The sequence below is a fragment of the Phalaenopsis equestris genome, unplaced genomic scaffold (assembly GCF_001263595.1).
Source record: "Phalaenopsis equestris unplaced genomic scaffold, ASM126359v1 Scaffold000962, whole genome shotgun sequence".
Taxonomy (NCBI): domain Eukaryota; kingdom Viridiplantae; phylum Streptophyta; class Magnoliopsida; order Asparagales; family Orchidaceae; genus Phalaenopsis; species Phalaenopsis equestris.
In genome coordinates, this window is record NW_018165401.1 from 76,028 (window position 1) to 88,995 (window position 12,968).

A 12,968-nucleotide genomic window follows, 5' to 3' on the forward strand; every position below is an offset into this window, starting at 1 on the left:
TTGTCCATGCTTTTAAAAGAGACTTGAAGCATTTCCCTTGCTTGCTTGGAGGTGGAGGCGCCGACCACCTTCTCAAAACATGGCTCATCTAAGGTATGAAAAATGAAGAGAACTTTCGTATCCTTCTTTCTAATTTCTTTTAACAAATCCATTTGGCCTGTTGATAATGTTTCCTTTTTCAACTATTACTCAAATATCCTGAGAACCAAAAAATTCCTTCATTTGAACACTCCAATTCTCATAAATTGATTTTGTGAGACAATGCACTTCTAGATTCAAGTCAATTGTCATATTTTAACAACGTTGGCTCTGATACCAATTTAATATAATATAAATATACGTGGAAAATATAAAGAGGTGAAAGAGATATTTGTATAGGAAACAAAGAAGAGGAGTTTACTATTTTTCATTCATTGCTTCAAATGACAAGACTAGAGACCTATTTATACTAATACAAATATTTTCTAAAAACCATTAAAATCCTAGCATAACCTAGAAAAATCCACAATTAAGTTTTCTAGTTTTTAATGAATGTGAAATACAAAAAGACACTTTAGTAAATATATTATTCTAGATATTTCTAATTTTTAATAATTTTGCTCTAATTCCAAACAGATACTAGTAACCCTGTTTTGTCCAAGAACAAATTGGCACAACAGCGCACAAACTCGAACCACCTTCACATACCCCAAGTGTTTCACATCTTCCTGCCCAAACCATATTGCAAAAAACCATCAGTTGAACATTGCTCTTGTAACACCAAAAGACTGGGAGAACCATCCTCAGGTTCAACCAGTAAACATTCTCAGTTCTCACCTGGTGTTCAAAATGTTAACAACCTGGTAACCCATTGTGCGATAGACATGCATATCATCAGAAGATGCCACTTGGCTTGGCGAAGAACTATATAACATACAGGGCAAGGTCACACATTTGAAGAGCAAAATTGATACAAACCACAATAATGATGCAAATGTTGAATCAACTAACACACGTCAAAGGTAGTAATGCAAAACACCTTTATGGCTCGAAGACCATCAAATTATAGGAGGATAGTGGCGGGTGCTATTTGAGTTAATAAGAGGTACACTGCAGTAATTGGGCGAGTTTTTCTAATCATTAGAATAGTTGGTTTACCATGGATGCAACTCTTTTAATAGAAGGAAATGAATATCAAGGCCTCTTTTAATACATAACTTCTCCATCTCTATGCAGTTCTTCGTGTCCAATCTCTGTTCTCTCTGGAGCTCTTAGCAGCCCTTAATTGCCATTTATCTGTTCATAACATTTGAGGGAAGATTTTGTCTTTGCATTAGCTTCTGCTTGCACAACCGCTACAAATTTTGAAGGCCTCAATATGGTTATTAATACTTTGCACAGTATCCAAAGAAAGCTTTGTAGTTTAGTGTTAAAACTTCCTTTCGGGCTCAACGTTCTTTCGTACAACACTGCTTGTACAGCCTCAAGCATAATGATATATGTTGCAATTATTCAAGGATAATATTATTTTTCTTGGAAGCAGGAACAGCCTCTCTGTTTCATCGGCAAAAATTACAAAGCTAACGTTAGGAAATGTGGAAAACTAAATGCATAAATGATAGACAATTTAATTGATTATAAACAAAAGGCACAACATCGCAAATTAAACATCAATGTTTATCTGAATGAAGGTCATTAGCATAACTTGTGTACCAATGTTAAAAAAAAAACAAAAATAAGAATAAAAATAAATACTTCCTTATATCAGTTGCGATGAGACTTCTTCTGAGGCATCAAGCTTCTGCATCAGTAAATCATATCACCTGTATAACACTCTCCTTTTGATATGACAATTTTGGTGTGGAGATGAAAGGGAAAATCTATTTGAAAGCCCATTTAAGTCTACCAATAGGCAGTATTATTCCATCATGAAGTAAAACACTACCTTAATCGGATTTAAAGTGGAAGCATGTTATTACATTTGTTTGTGTTAATTCACAACTTGTTTCGGGGGCCTTTCCAGTGAAATCCAACCAAACTTCCCCTTCCTAAAATCACTTAGAACACGAAATGATGCTTGGCCAACATCTCCGTTGAACAACTGAAGGGAAAGCTTATCAAGAAATCTACAGATAAATAATTAACAACCATTAAAAACCCAGAAGGAATGGTATTACTTAGGCAGTTCGCCAGATTGAAACATACATTCTACCAAAGCAAGCATCTGCATCAATTCCATAACGCTTGGAAAGAACCTCTGGTCCTGCAAGGATTAAAATAGAGGCCAAGTAGTAAAACTAAGAGAATACAAACCATGGAAGTTCCTATGCACAATACAAATGATAAAGAAAATCAAAGCAAATGAAACTGAAGGTGCCTTTTGGGATCACTTTCATTTTTGGTTTTTGATTTTTGCTTCTATTTTGTTTTGTTTATGTTTTGATTTGAAATAAAACATGTTTAGCAATTTGATTAAAAAATAATTCTTTTTTAAAACACTCAAAACACGTAAAAGTTATTTTGAATGTTTTCAAAAACATGTTAATTTATTTTTAGAAACAAAAAAAAACATACAAAAAACAACCTAAAAAAAACATGTTTTTAGAAACACAAGAGAAAAAAAATGATTCCAGTAAAAACCTAAAATTTATATAATCCCATTAAGTAAAACACAAGCCCTACCAATATAAATGCTAATATATTACAAAAGTTGAAACAAACTGCAATTCTCAAAGTAAACCATAAGGTTAGATAATAAATAAAGATTATCCCTCGGCCAACTAAAAAACAGTTAAACCAAGCAATGAAGAACATCATGCAAGATGAAAAATCACCTATTATTGGCAGCTTTGCAAGCATTTGCAAAAGAATGGTAGCCACATCAGTGACATCATATGATCTATCGCCTATGTCGTCACATATTGCAAGCTTGATTGCAGCTGCTTGGTCCGTGAGGCGCATCGGTAATATGCCTGGAGAGTCCAGCAACTCAAGATCATTCCCAAAGCGGACCCACCTATAAAGGATTTGCTGGATCAGTCACAAAATCATCATCATCATTAGCCTTATTCAAGATATTTGGAGGTCATGATCATAAATCTTCAATTCTTGTTGAATGCTCTTTAGAAGCCTATTCTTCATAAATAATTTAATACAACTTCTAATCAATTTTCTCTCCTAAAACGCTATTAGTTAACTTGTCTAATGTCCTATCAACAATTTTTGTTGATGCCCTATGTAAGTTTTTACTTGAATGAAAAACATATTTAAAGGGACTAATTTCAGATAGTGGCTTTTTTTGGGATTAAATAGCACCAATGAAACTCTTAGATTTCCTGTTTGTGAACTTTTGCTTTACAATTCCCAACTACACTCACTAAAGTTTTATTTGAGTCTAGACCTAGACTGAAATTTTAAAGAACTACAATATTTATTGCTTACTTCAACTCTCTTGTAACACCTGGCCTAGGGGCTGCTGGGCACATTCGGCGCTTTAGCAAACGGTTGATTAGAGAAGATTTACCTACATTTGGATATCCCACAATTCCAGCCCTGACCTGTAAAAGAATTTACTGAAGTTATCTAAAAGTTGAATGAGATATTTGGGTGGTGAGAAAAAAAAAAGAAATAATATCAACGGTCTATTACTTGAAACATACTACATAGCCAAGAGGAGAAGGTCAAAATAGCTTAAATTAGGAAAAGCAGGTGGCCCAAGAAATTGAATCTCATAAAATCAAATAGCAAGTGTTAGCTAAATTCATTCTTGTTGATGAGATTAAAGCGAGTCATAGCCATTTTCTTGGTCGCCTTGCAATTTCTAGAGCATATAATGATCCATTAAAAAAAAGTCAAAAAAGAATATAGAATCAGATGGATAAATAAATCCAATATTCCATGAAGCACCTTCAAAAGTATTTGCAATAAATTCATGAAGGGATATACAACTGTATAAACATGTTACATATGTCAAAGCAGAGCATCCTTGAATGAGTTTAGCTTAAACATGCCAAACAGATTCACTACACAGCGAGCTAATTGCTACATCTGGATGAATAATACATAGAATAAGTCTGCATTCCGCAAGAAGCCAAGCCTTCATCAATTAAAGGTCTCTTCTTCGACTAGAAAAGCCTTTCTAAAGGTATGAATACAAATAGTTTATTGAGAATAAAAGATGATTATTTTTGTATTTAGGTTAATAAATATGGTTAATTAGTTATAAATTAGTGTTAGTGAATTAATGGTTCTCATATTCTATAAACAGTACTCCTTGAAGACATGAAAAAGAAGAAAAAAAATATGTGGTAAGTTCTTATCTTATTCTGCGTTTTCATCTTTTCGACCCCACTTCCAATTTTTTAGAATTGTTGGCATCTTTAAATTGTCATTTATCCTCCTTAAACATGTGTTTCTCTTCTCGGATCCTACCCCACCTTACTTCTGGAGTAACAGGCATCCTAGAGTTGTTGATTGTCAAGATCCAATAAATTTGATGTTAACAATTGGTGCTCTTGTTGAGACAATCACAAAACATTGGTCGTGTCTTCCCATTCCTTCCATTAACTTTTTGACTTTGTGCGCAAGGTCACTTTGAAGGAGTTGATAATGATAGGATATTAATAACATGACATTATTAGTTTTGTATTTAGGTTAATAAATATAGTGAGGTAGTGTAGGTTTTGAGAATTAAGCAGAATAATTTTATTGATATGAATAAATGAATAAGTACATGTTACACGATTTCTAAAAAAGGAAAAACATAACACCACCTATATCTCTTAGATTATAATTAATAAATTCCTAATAATTAACCGGAGATAAAAAGAAAAGACATCAAATAGGAAATACATAAAATAAGAAATAACTGGAAGTAAATAAATCAAGACTAATATCTTCTAACATAAAATAGGAAAAAACTAGGAAGGAAATAAATCTATACTAATAACATCTAGCGCTCCCCCTTAAGTTGAAATATAGATATCAATCATGTTCAACTAGGATTTGAAATCATCAAATAATGTGAGATAAAACTTGAAGTCTTCATAACCAAGGCATTTAGAGATACTTCTAGCTGACTACAATTGTCTTCGACTGCAATTTCTGCAGTTCATGTAGATAGATGGAAGGTTGCTATAGGTACTGCTGCGGGGAATTTTGCAAGGGAGTAGACAACCTACAAAGAAAGTTGCAGAGTATGATCTGCAGAAAAAAAAACAGAGGGCCTAATATAGGAAAAAACTTTAGAGGGCTTACAGTAAGAAAAAGATCCGGAGAAAAGCCACCTGCAGGGAAATACTTGGAGGGCATGTTGCAGGAAAAAGCTCTGGCGCTTATTGCAAGGAAAAGATCTGAATGAAAACCTAATGCAGAAAAAAGTTCCGGACGAGGGCCTACTTCCGGAGAAAGGCTTGCTGCAAGAAAAAGCTCCAAGGGTCTACTACAGAAAAAAGCTCCCAAGGAGGGCCTATCGCAGGGAAAAGCTATGAAAGAAAACCTATGGAAAAAAAAATTTCTGAGGAAGGCCAATAGGAGGTCCTGCTATAGGCAAAAATTTTCAGAGGCGGTCTGCTGCAGGAAAAAACTCTAGAGGAAGGTTTGCTACGAGGAAAAGCTATAGAAGAGAGTGCTGCAGGAAAAGGATTTGGAGGGCATATTACAAAGAAAAGCTCCATAGGACAGTGCTGCAGGAAGAGAGCCTGCTGCAAGAAAAAGCTTCAGTGGAGGGCGTGCGGCAGTAAAAAGCTCTGGAAGGGGACCTATTGCAAGGAAAAGCTCCGGACAAGGGCGTGTTACAGTGAAAAGCTCCGAAGGAGGGCATATTGAAGGGAAAAACTATGGAGAAAAGCCTGCTGCAGAAAAAAATCCGGATGAGGGCCTGCTGCAGGAAAAATATCCGGATGAGGGCCTACTGCAGGAAAAAGCTCCAAAGGAGGACCTTTTGCAGGAAAAAATTCCAGAAGAGAGCCTGCTGCAATCTAGAAGCGTCCTCTGCTTTTTGTTCCCGCTTTTGAAAGTCTTCTAGGCTTGCCATTCTCTCAACGGTTCATGCTTGAAAACGAAAATATGGAAAAACTTAAGAGTATTTCAAGTAGACTTTGTTGTCGTAGCCCCTTCACATTGCAGTATACCAACATCCTTACCTTTAACATTCACTGAGAGTGAAACAAAAGGAGGACCATCAATCAGATCAATGCCCCCGGGACGCAACACCGGAATCATGCCAAGAAGGCTCTCATTAAACGCCAATGTTGCATGTAAGCTACTACAATAGTCCTAATATCATTTTGATCCTTGACTGGCCTTGTGAAAATCCAAAAGTGCAACAGTTTTGCATAAAAAAAGTTGCAGGAGGAGGACATATCATAGGCAGCATTTCTTGAAAATGTGCCAACAGAGTAACTGCATCAATAGACTGATTATTCTGCATGTCTTGATTTAGATTAAATTGCAATAGAAGCGGCCACTTGAAATTTGAGATAAGATCGGTTCTATCTATGGTGAGGCTGATTCTATATTGATTATCGCTTAGAAATTCATTTTGTAGCAGTTCCTCCTAAAAGGCAACAGATCGTGCACCCTAACCACTACTACAAAATCCTCAGGTGTATTATAGGCTCTGGTTTCAAGTTAGTCAATGGCATCTCCGCTAACTTGCTCATCGCAACATCCTCCTCATCGCCAAGCTGCAGCAAGCGGCGGATCTCCAATGAAAGGTCGAATGAGACCCAGCTATATCTGAGAAGGGAGGTAGCAGGTGAGGCTTCATTGAGCTCAACCTTCCACTCATGCAGCATCTGGTTAACCTGCTCCTCAAGCAAAATGACATCGTCGACGCGGCTCTCTCGGCAAGCGGATTGGGATTGAAGAACATCCCTTGTAGATCATCGATGTAGTTTTTTGCCTTGTCCTTGAACAAATGCTGCAACACCGACTTGCAGTCCTTCCCCATCCTCCCACTTCACTTCTTAATCTGGTCAAAGAGGAAGATAGTCACAGATTTAGATGTTGTGGAATGGTATCAGTTCAAACCCTAGAGGAATACAGAAGAGGATAATGGTGAATAAATCTTGGATAATGATGAATAAATCTTCCTGTAGCTTTTCCACGCGATGCTGCGGGGGCGTATTCTTATATCGGAGCTTTATGCAAAACTCTTTTCCCCTCTCAAGGAAAAAGAAGGAATGAACCCCACAACTAGTTCCCGCGGGAAGAAGTTCATACGGCCAAGGCCTGCAGGGAAAAATCACTGGTTAAAGAAAGTAATGAAATTTCTAGCGCAGGAGGTATCCTCCGCCGGAGACTCTAGGAATTTTTTTCAAGGCTCTAATACCATGTAGGTTTTGAGAATTAAACGGAATAATTTTATTGATATGAAAGGATATATAAATACATGTTACATGAATTTTAAAATATGAAAGACATAACACCACTCATATCTCTTAGATTACAATTATTCAAACACTAATAACTATCCAGAGATTAAAAGAAGAGATATAAAATAAAAAATACATAAAATAAGAAATAACCGGAAATGAAATAAATCAATATTAATAACTTCTAACATAAAATGGGAAAATTTTGGAAAGAAAATAAATCAATACTAATAATTTCTAGCAAGTAGTTATAAATTAGTGTAGGTCCAGTGACAGACAAGATTTGATAGAGACGTCTTAGATGGTTTGGTTACACTACTCATCAACCATCTGATGATTCAGTTAAGAGAATAGATGTTTTAGATTCGACCCATGTTAAGAAATATAGAAGACCTAAAAAGACTTTGGCATATTGTATAAAAATTGATCTTAATTTATTATAACTAAATGAAAATATGACACTAAGACATAATTGAGAAAAAGAATTCACCTATTCGACCCCACTTAGTGGGATAAAGGCTTGTTATTGCTGTTATTGTTGTCGTTAGAGATTAGTGTAGGTGAATTGAAGTTCTTGTATAGTATAAATAGTCCCCATTGGAGACATAGAAGAGGAAAGAATGTGTTTTAAGTTCTTCTTCTATTTAGTGTTTTCTTCATATCTCCCCTTTCTCTATCTTCTGGAGTTACAGGTATCCTCAAATTTTTATTTATTCTTCTCAAATATGTATTTCACTTTTATGATCCTCCCCCACCCTACTTCTAGAGTTGTCATGATCCTCAAAATGTCGATTATCATGATCCAAATAATTGGATCATAACAAATACATAAATTCTTAATTGATAAGATCGATTATGAGGAATGACTCAACCTAAGGAACTAAAAGAGGTTGGAGAAGGCAAACAAAGAAAGTATTAAATTCTTCAAGAAAATTTAATGTAAGTTACTGGACGAGGTAGCAAGCCCTTGGCTCTACGTTTGACATTCACGTTGGAGGCTAATGATTTCGCAAGTCTGCCAAGTTTCATAGTGCCCTGAAATTGAAAAGAAATAGACATATGATTAATAAGTGAACCAAAACATATAAAATTTCTTGAAGTAAAGAGTCATTCAAGTACCATTCCAAGTTGTCCATTTGAGAATACAACTTTCACGCCCTGTCTTGCAAAAAAAGTAGCCCATGCATTTCTATCGGCAGTGGATATCATGTCTTCTCTGTTCAATACAAGTATCCTTCTACGATTGCCAAGCCATAGATCCATCTACATGAATAAATTTAGTCCAATATCAAGCTTAACAGTTGTAAATTTATCCTTTGAAAGGAAAATTAATTTAAAACCTGTGGATGACTAGTGGACATTGGAATCCTTGCATCCCTAACTTCTATTACAACATCCATTAGCTTGAGCTGTTCTTTGAGTTCCTTCTCCGTTTTAGCAATATGACCAGGATACCACTGTCAAGCACCAGATTTCAAGTCAAGCACATAAATCCATGATAAACTAAATGTTTTCAATTCAACTATAAATAAAAAGGTCATAGTTCAGAAAGCAAGCATTTTGAGAAAACAAGTTTGTACCTGAACAGGCCGCAGCTGTCTCGTCCAATAATGCAAATCAGCATCCAGCTTCTCCCAGTCAGTTTCTTCCCAAAGTTTCTCGGTTGCAAAACCATACATGCTACTTTTCTGTTTCTGAGATAAGCTGGAGATAATTCTAGACCCAAGCTGCAAGGATATTCACTTCAATCTTATAATAAATTGATTTCCAACCATTAACTGGATTCAAGTTTTTACGCTTTAAAGAAGTTTGTGAACTAAAGTAACATGAAATTATTGAAATCCAGGGTGGGTTTCAAAGTGCGTAAAAGTAACATATGATAACCATAGAATGATATGAACAGTATGAGAGGAATCAAAACCCTAGAAAAAGCAGTCGCTCACAGCATTTGGACCGAGAAGGGTGAGAGCATCGTGGACTGAGAACTTATGGGAACATTGAGAGTACGGCGCTGCAGCGAACGGCGCCCAAGATTGGCAGTTCACTGGGTATGCTAATGAAGCCATGGGAGAGCTCTGGACTGATAAATCGACAGAAATCCCAACTTTTGGGGATCTTAGCGGGCGTTTATAGGATTTATCCCGGGATATAGGACATCCAGCAAACAAAAAAATTGTGAAAAATTTTTTAATTTAAGAATTTTCATATCTTGGTTCTATGGATTTTCGCATTCGCTGAATTCCATCCAAAAACTAAAAATAGAGAGAATGAGAGTGAGTATGTGTGTGTTCAGTAAGAATCTGGTTTTTTAACAGAGATCGATCAACTCTTTATTGTAAAAAAGACCCCCTATTAATAGCCCTATTAATAGTTAATGAGATATTAAGTAAAAAATTACATGAATGTCTGTACTTTTAAGGGAGTGTTACTAGATATTTTGGACATACAAAAAATAAAGAAGCATATGGTTTGGATATCCTTGCGCTCGGTCGACTAGATCTGTAATCATTGAGTTAGCCAACTACGTTTGATCGAATCTAATGAGTAAGGACAGTAGTCAACCTTAGTGATTCTTCAGACGTCTGGACTTCATTAAGTCAGCTTGGTCAATCGATCGGTTATTTTGGTTCGACTATCGAGTGTTGAGTCTTGGATTGGAACTCATGTTGCTAGGGTAGAACTATGCTTTCAGGCACAGGGTGAGTCACCATAATCTGACAAGTTTGACGAGACATTTGTCTGGGGGGCTTGATGAGCATTTGACAATGAGAACCTCGGGCCTGCTGAAGAGTCTTTGTAACTTCTACATGGCATTTGGTGATACTTGGACGAGAATTCATATAGATAAGTCTCAATCTTTCACGCAAATGGCCTCCATTCGGTTGGCCCTAAGCTCTGTTCTGAGGGAGTTATAGCTGATCAATAAGAACCTTTGGTTTTCTATTGATGTGGCTCCTGCCCCTTTTGATGGGTCATCCATCCTTGACAGTACTTTTTTTTGTAATCCGTTGAATTTTCACAAGATTCGTGTCGATGCATTTATAACATACATATTTAGTTCTTTGATTCTCTTATTTTTTGAAAGTCATGTTACAATAAGGACAATAGAATTTAATGCAAAAAATAAATTCATTTATTTTCGTATTCAGTATTTTAATAATTGAACTCCCTGAATTTTTGTGTACAGAGCCCCTATAAATAGAGCACGATTGGTGCTTTTGTTATCTTCATTATTTGAAAGCGTGTCGTTTAGTTTGCTGGTTTCAGGGGCATCTTCATGGCAAGTGGCAAGAAGGCCTGAAAGACTGTATCACCCAAAAAATACTGGCAAAAGCCTTTGGTGAATATGCATCGCAAGTCCACCGAGAGTGGATCTTGAGAGGAAGAAGCAACGGGAGGGAGACAGCTGCCCTAAGGGTGAGAAGAACAAAACAATGAAGCCATGAGAAGGTAGCTAGCCCGAGGGCATGAAGAAGCCCATGACTATGAAGAGGCCGTGAGAATGGAGTCGGCTTGAAGGTTTGAGGAGAATTAAGCTACTTTCTTACAAGAAGAAATGGGTAGAAGACACCAGGGATGAGGTTGTGTCGTTCCACTCATTGACCATTTTCTAGCAAAAGGAAGGAAGCCAACCTGCTTGTGTGACGACCCCTGTGCCTGTTGTTGCCAACACTTCGATTGTATAGCCAACCCAGGGGATGATCAGAGCATATCTGGCCTCTGACCAGAGGTCTATGTTATTGAAACTAGTCCTTGGGAGTAAACTGACGGGCACTTTAAACAAGGGATTTGCAGTTCTAGAATCAGACCTTGATCAAGCTGCTGTGGATGCCCCACTCATTATCATGGTGGGAGGTATATCGAGCCTTCAGTATGTGATGTTGATCTCTATGATTATAAGTGTTTCTTATTTACTAATGCTTGTTCGTTGATGTAGGCAATGCAGTCATGAGCATTGACTCACCACTACAAGGTGTCACTCAATTTCTACTTCTAGAGCAGCCGAGGGGAGCATGGCTGGGGCACCTAGCAGGGGGAGGTGGTCAATATATTAACTGAACCTCTAGGGGGCCTCAAAAGGAGGACCAACTGCCCGTTACCAAATGCAGAGGTGGAGGCACTCCAGAAGAAGCTAGGGATCCTGAGGTTGGATCACTCTGCTGAGTTGTTGACACTTCAAGTGGAGTTGGCTTATTTTTTTATTTACCAATTCTATCCTGTAAGTTCGACATGTGTAGAATTTACGTGATTTCACCTACTTTTTATTGTGCATTTTAACTGTATTTTTACTGATTTATCACATATTTACACGTGAGAAAGGCTTTTGTTGATATTATGCATGGTATATGTGTTGAATACAAGCAATTTTGGAACAAAAAAAAACCAACAAAAATGTGCCGTAATGCAACATGACCATACCTGAAAGTGGCATGACCACGCTAGAATTTCATATCAGTGACATGACCACACTGGGATCAGGCGTGAAAATTCCACCCGATTTAGAAGCCAGCAGTGACCACATCATATTTCGGTATGAATGCGCCAACGAAGCGAGAAGTCATTTTGGAATAAATTCCCTTGCCAAATTCTTGGATAAAGATATGAGAATGGTTCTTAAGGCTTCCTAATAAAAAAGAGAGACCTGAGACGGCTGGAGGGAGAGAATAGAAGAGATTTTGAGTGATTCCCTTAAATTTTCTTCTTCCTTGGGGTTATAACCTTGAGAGGATATGTTTCTAGCTTTTGTTTTGGGAGTTTTGAAAGAGTTTGTGTATAAGAGGGAGTGGTGCTTCTCTTGTAGAGAGAACAAACCTTTGTTGTAAGTTTTACTTTCTGTTCTATCTTGTAATGAAGATCTGCATGGATCTCCTTCTTGTAATTTCTCAACAACGGTTGGCTAAACTCATTTTGGTGTCTTTATGATGTAGGAATAGTGGTTTTGTCATGGATTTCTAATATGTTTTTACTGTAGTGTTTTTCATGATTTCATGACCTATGTTATTGATTGATATCCAAATTTCATTTAATCCAAGTCTGGCTAACTATGTTTCGTGAAGCTATGACATCTAACGTTGTGTAGTTGAAATGAAAGAATTGATCACATAATCTTGAGAGTATAGACATATTATAGTAGGATTCTACAAGCTTTTCTAGGGGATCAGAAATTTTTTACAGAATTCCATTGGGATTAAGGAAACCTCAACTTTATGGATTCCAATCTTCTTTTTGGCCTAAACATAGGCATAAGGAGAACTTTCCATCTAAGTTTATTAACTATAACGTTGGAAAATATTTAGGATCTCCATGATCCACCATAATCTCCAAATCACAGAGGCACGAGCCTCATCACTCTTGAAGAACTTCTAAGAATTTCCCTACTTTTCTATGTTCTACTGTCTGCAATTTGTTCTGCTTTTGGTAGCATTTTAGTACTTAAATCTTTTCTGTAATCACACCCAGCTAGGTTCACAAGATTAGTGAACTAGAAATTTTTCTGTAAGAATAAGTATTAAGCTTTTTCTCATGGGATCGATACATGGACTAATACACTGCATATTACTAGACACCTATAGTTACGTAATTACTTCACAGTAAGTTTTGATGAGCCAATTT

General features: G+C 36.7%; 1 protein-coding gene across 3 annotated transcripts; it reads right to left on the bottom strand.

Annotated features, from left to right (window-relative positions):
- Nucleotides 1-892: 892 nt before the first annotated feature.
- On the bottom strand, nucleotides 893-9,622 carry LOC110032526 (DAR GTPase 3, chloroplastic). 3 transcript variants are annotated; one of them, XM_020736187.1, is made up of 10 exons: nucleotides 9,299-9,622; nucleotides 8,936-9,082; nucleotides 8,696-8,812; nucleotides 8,475-8,618; nucleotides 8,304-8,390; nucleotides 3,421-3,536; nucleotides 2,814-2,995; nucleotides 2,185-2,242; nucleotides 1,925-2,105; nucleotides 894-1,802 (listed from the first exon to the last, which is right to left on the bottom strand). In XM_020736187.1, the coding sequence occupies exons 1-9, from the start codon at nucleotides 9,419-9,421 to the stop codon at nucleotides 1,970-1,972; spliced, it is 1,110 nt and encodes a 369-aa protein (XP_020591846.1). In that variant the 5' UTR covers nucleotides 9,422-9,622; the 3' UTR covers nucleotides 894-1,802; nucleotides 1,925-1,969. The 3 variants fall into 3 exon arrangements, with proteins under 3 accessions (XP_020591847.1, XP_020591846.1, XP_020591845.1); XM_020736188.1 differs by having other exon boundaries at nucleotides 893-2,105; nucleotides 9,277-9,347; XM_020736186.1 differs by having other exon boundaries at nucleotides 894-2,105.
- Between the last annotated feature and the right edge of the window lie 3,346 nt (nucleotides 9,623-12,968).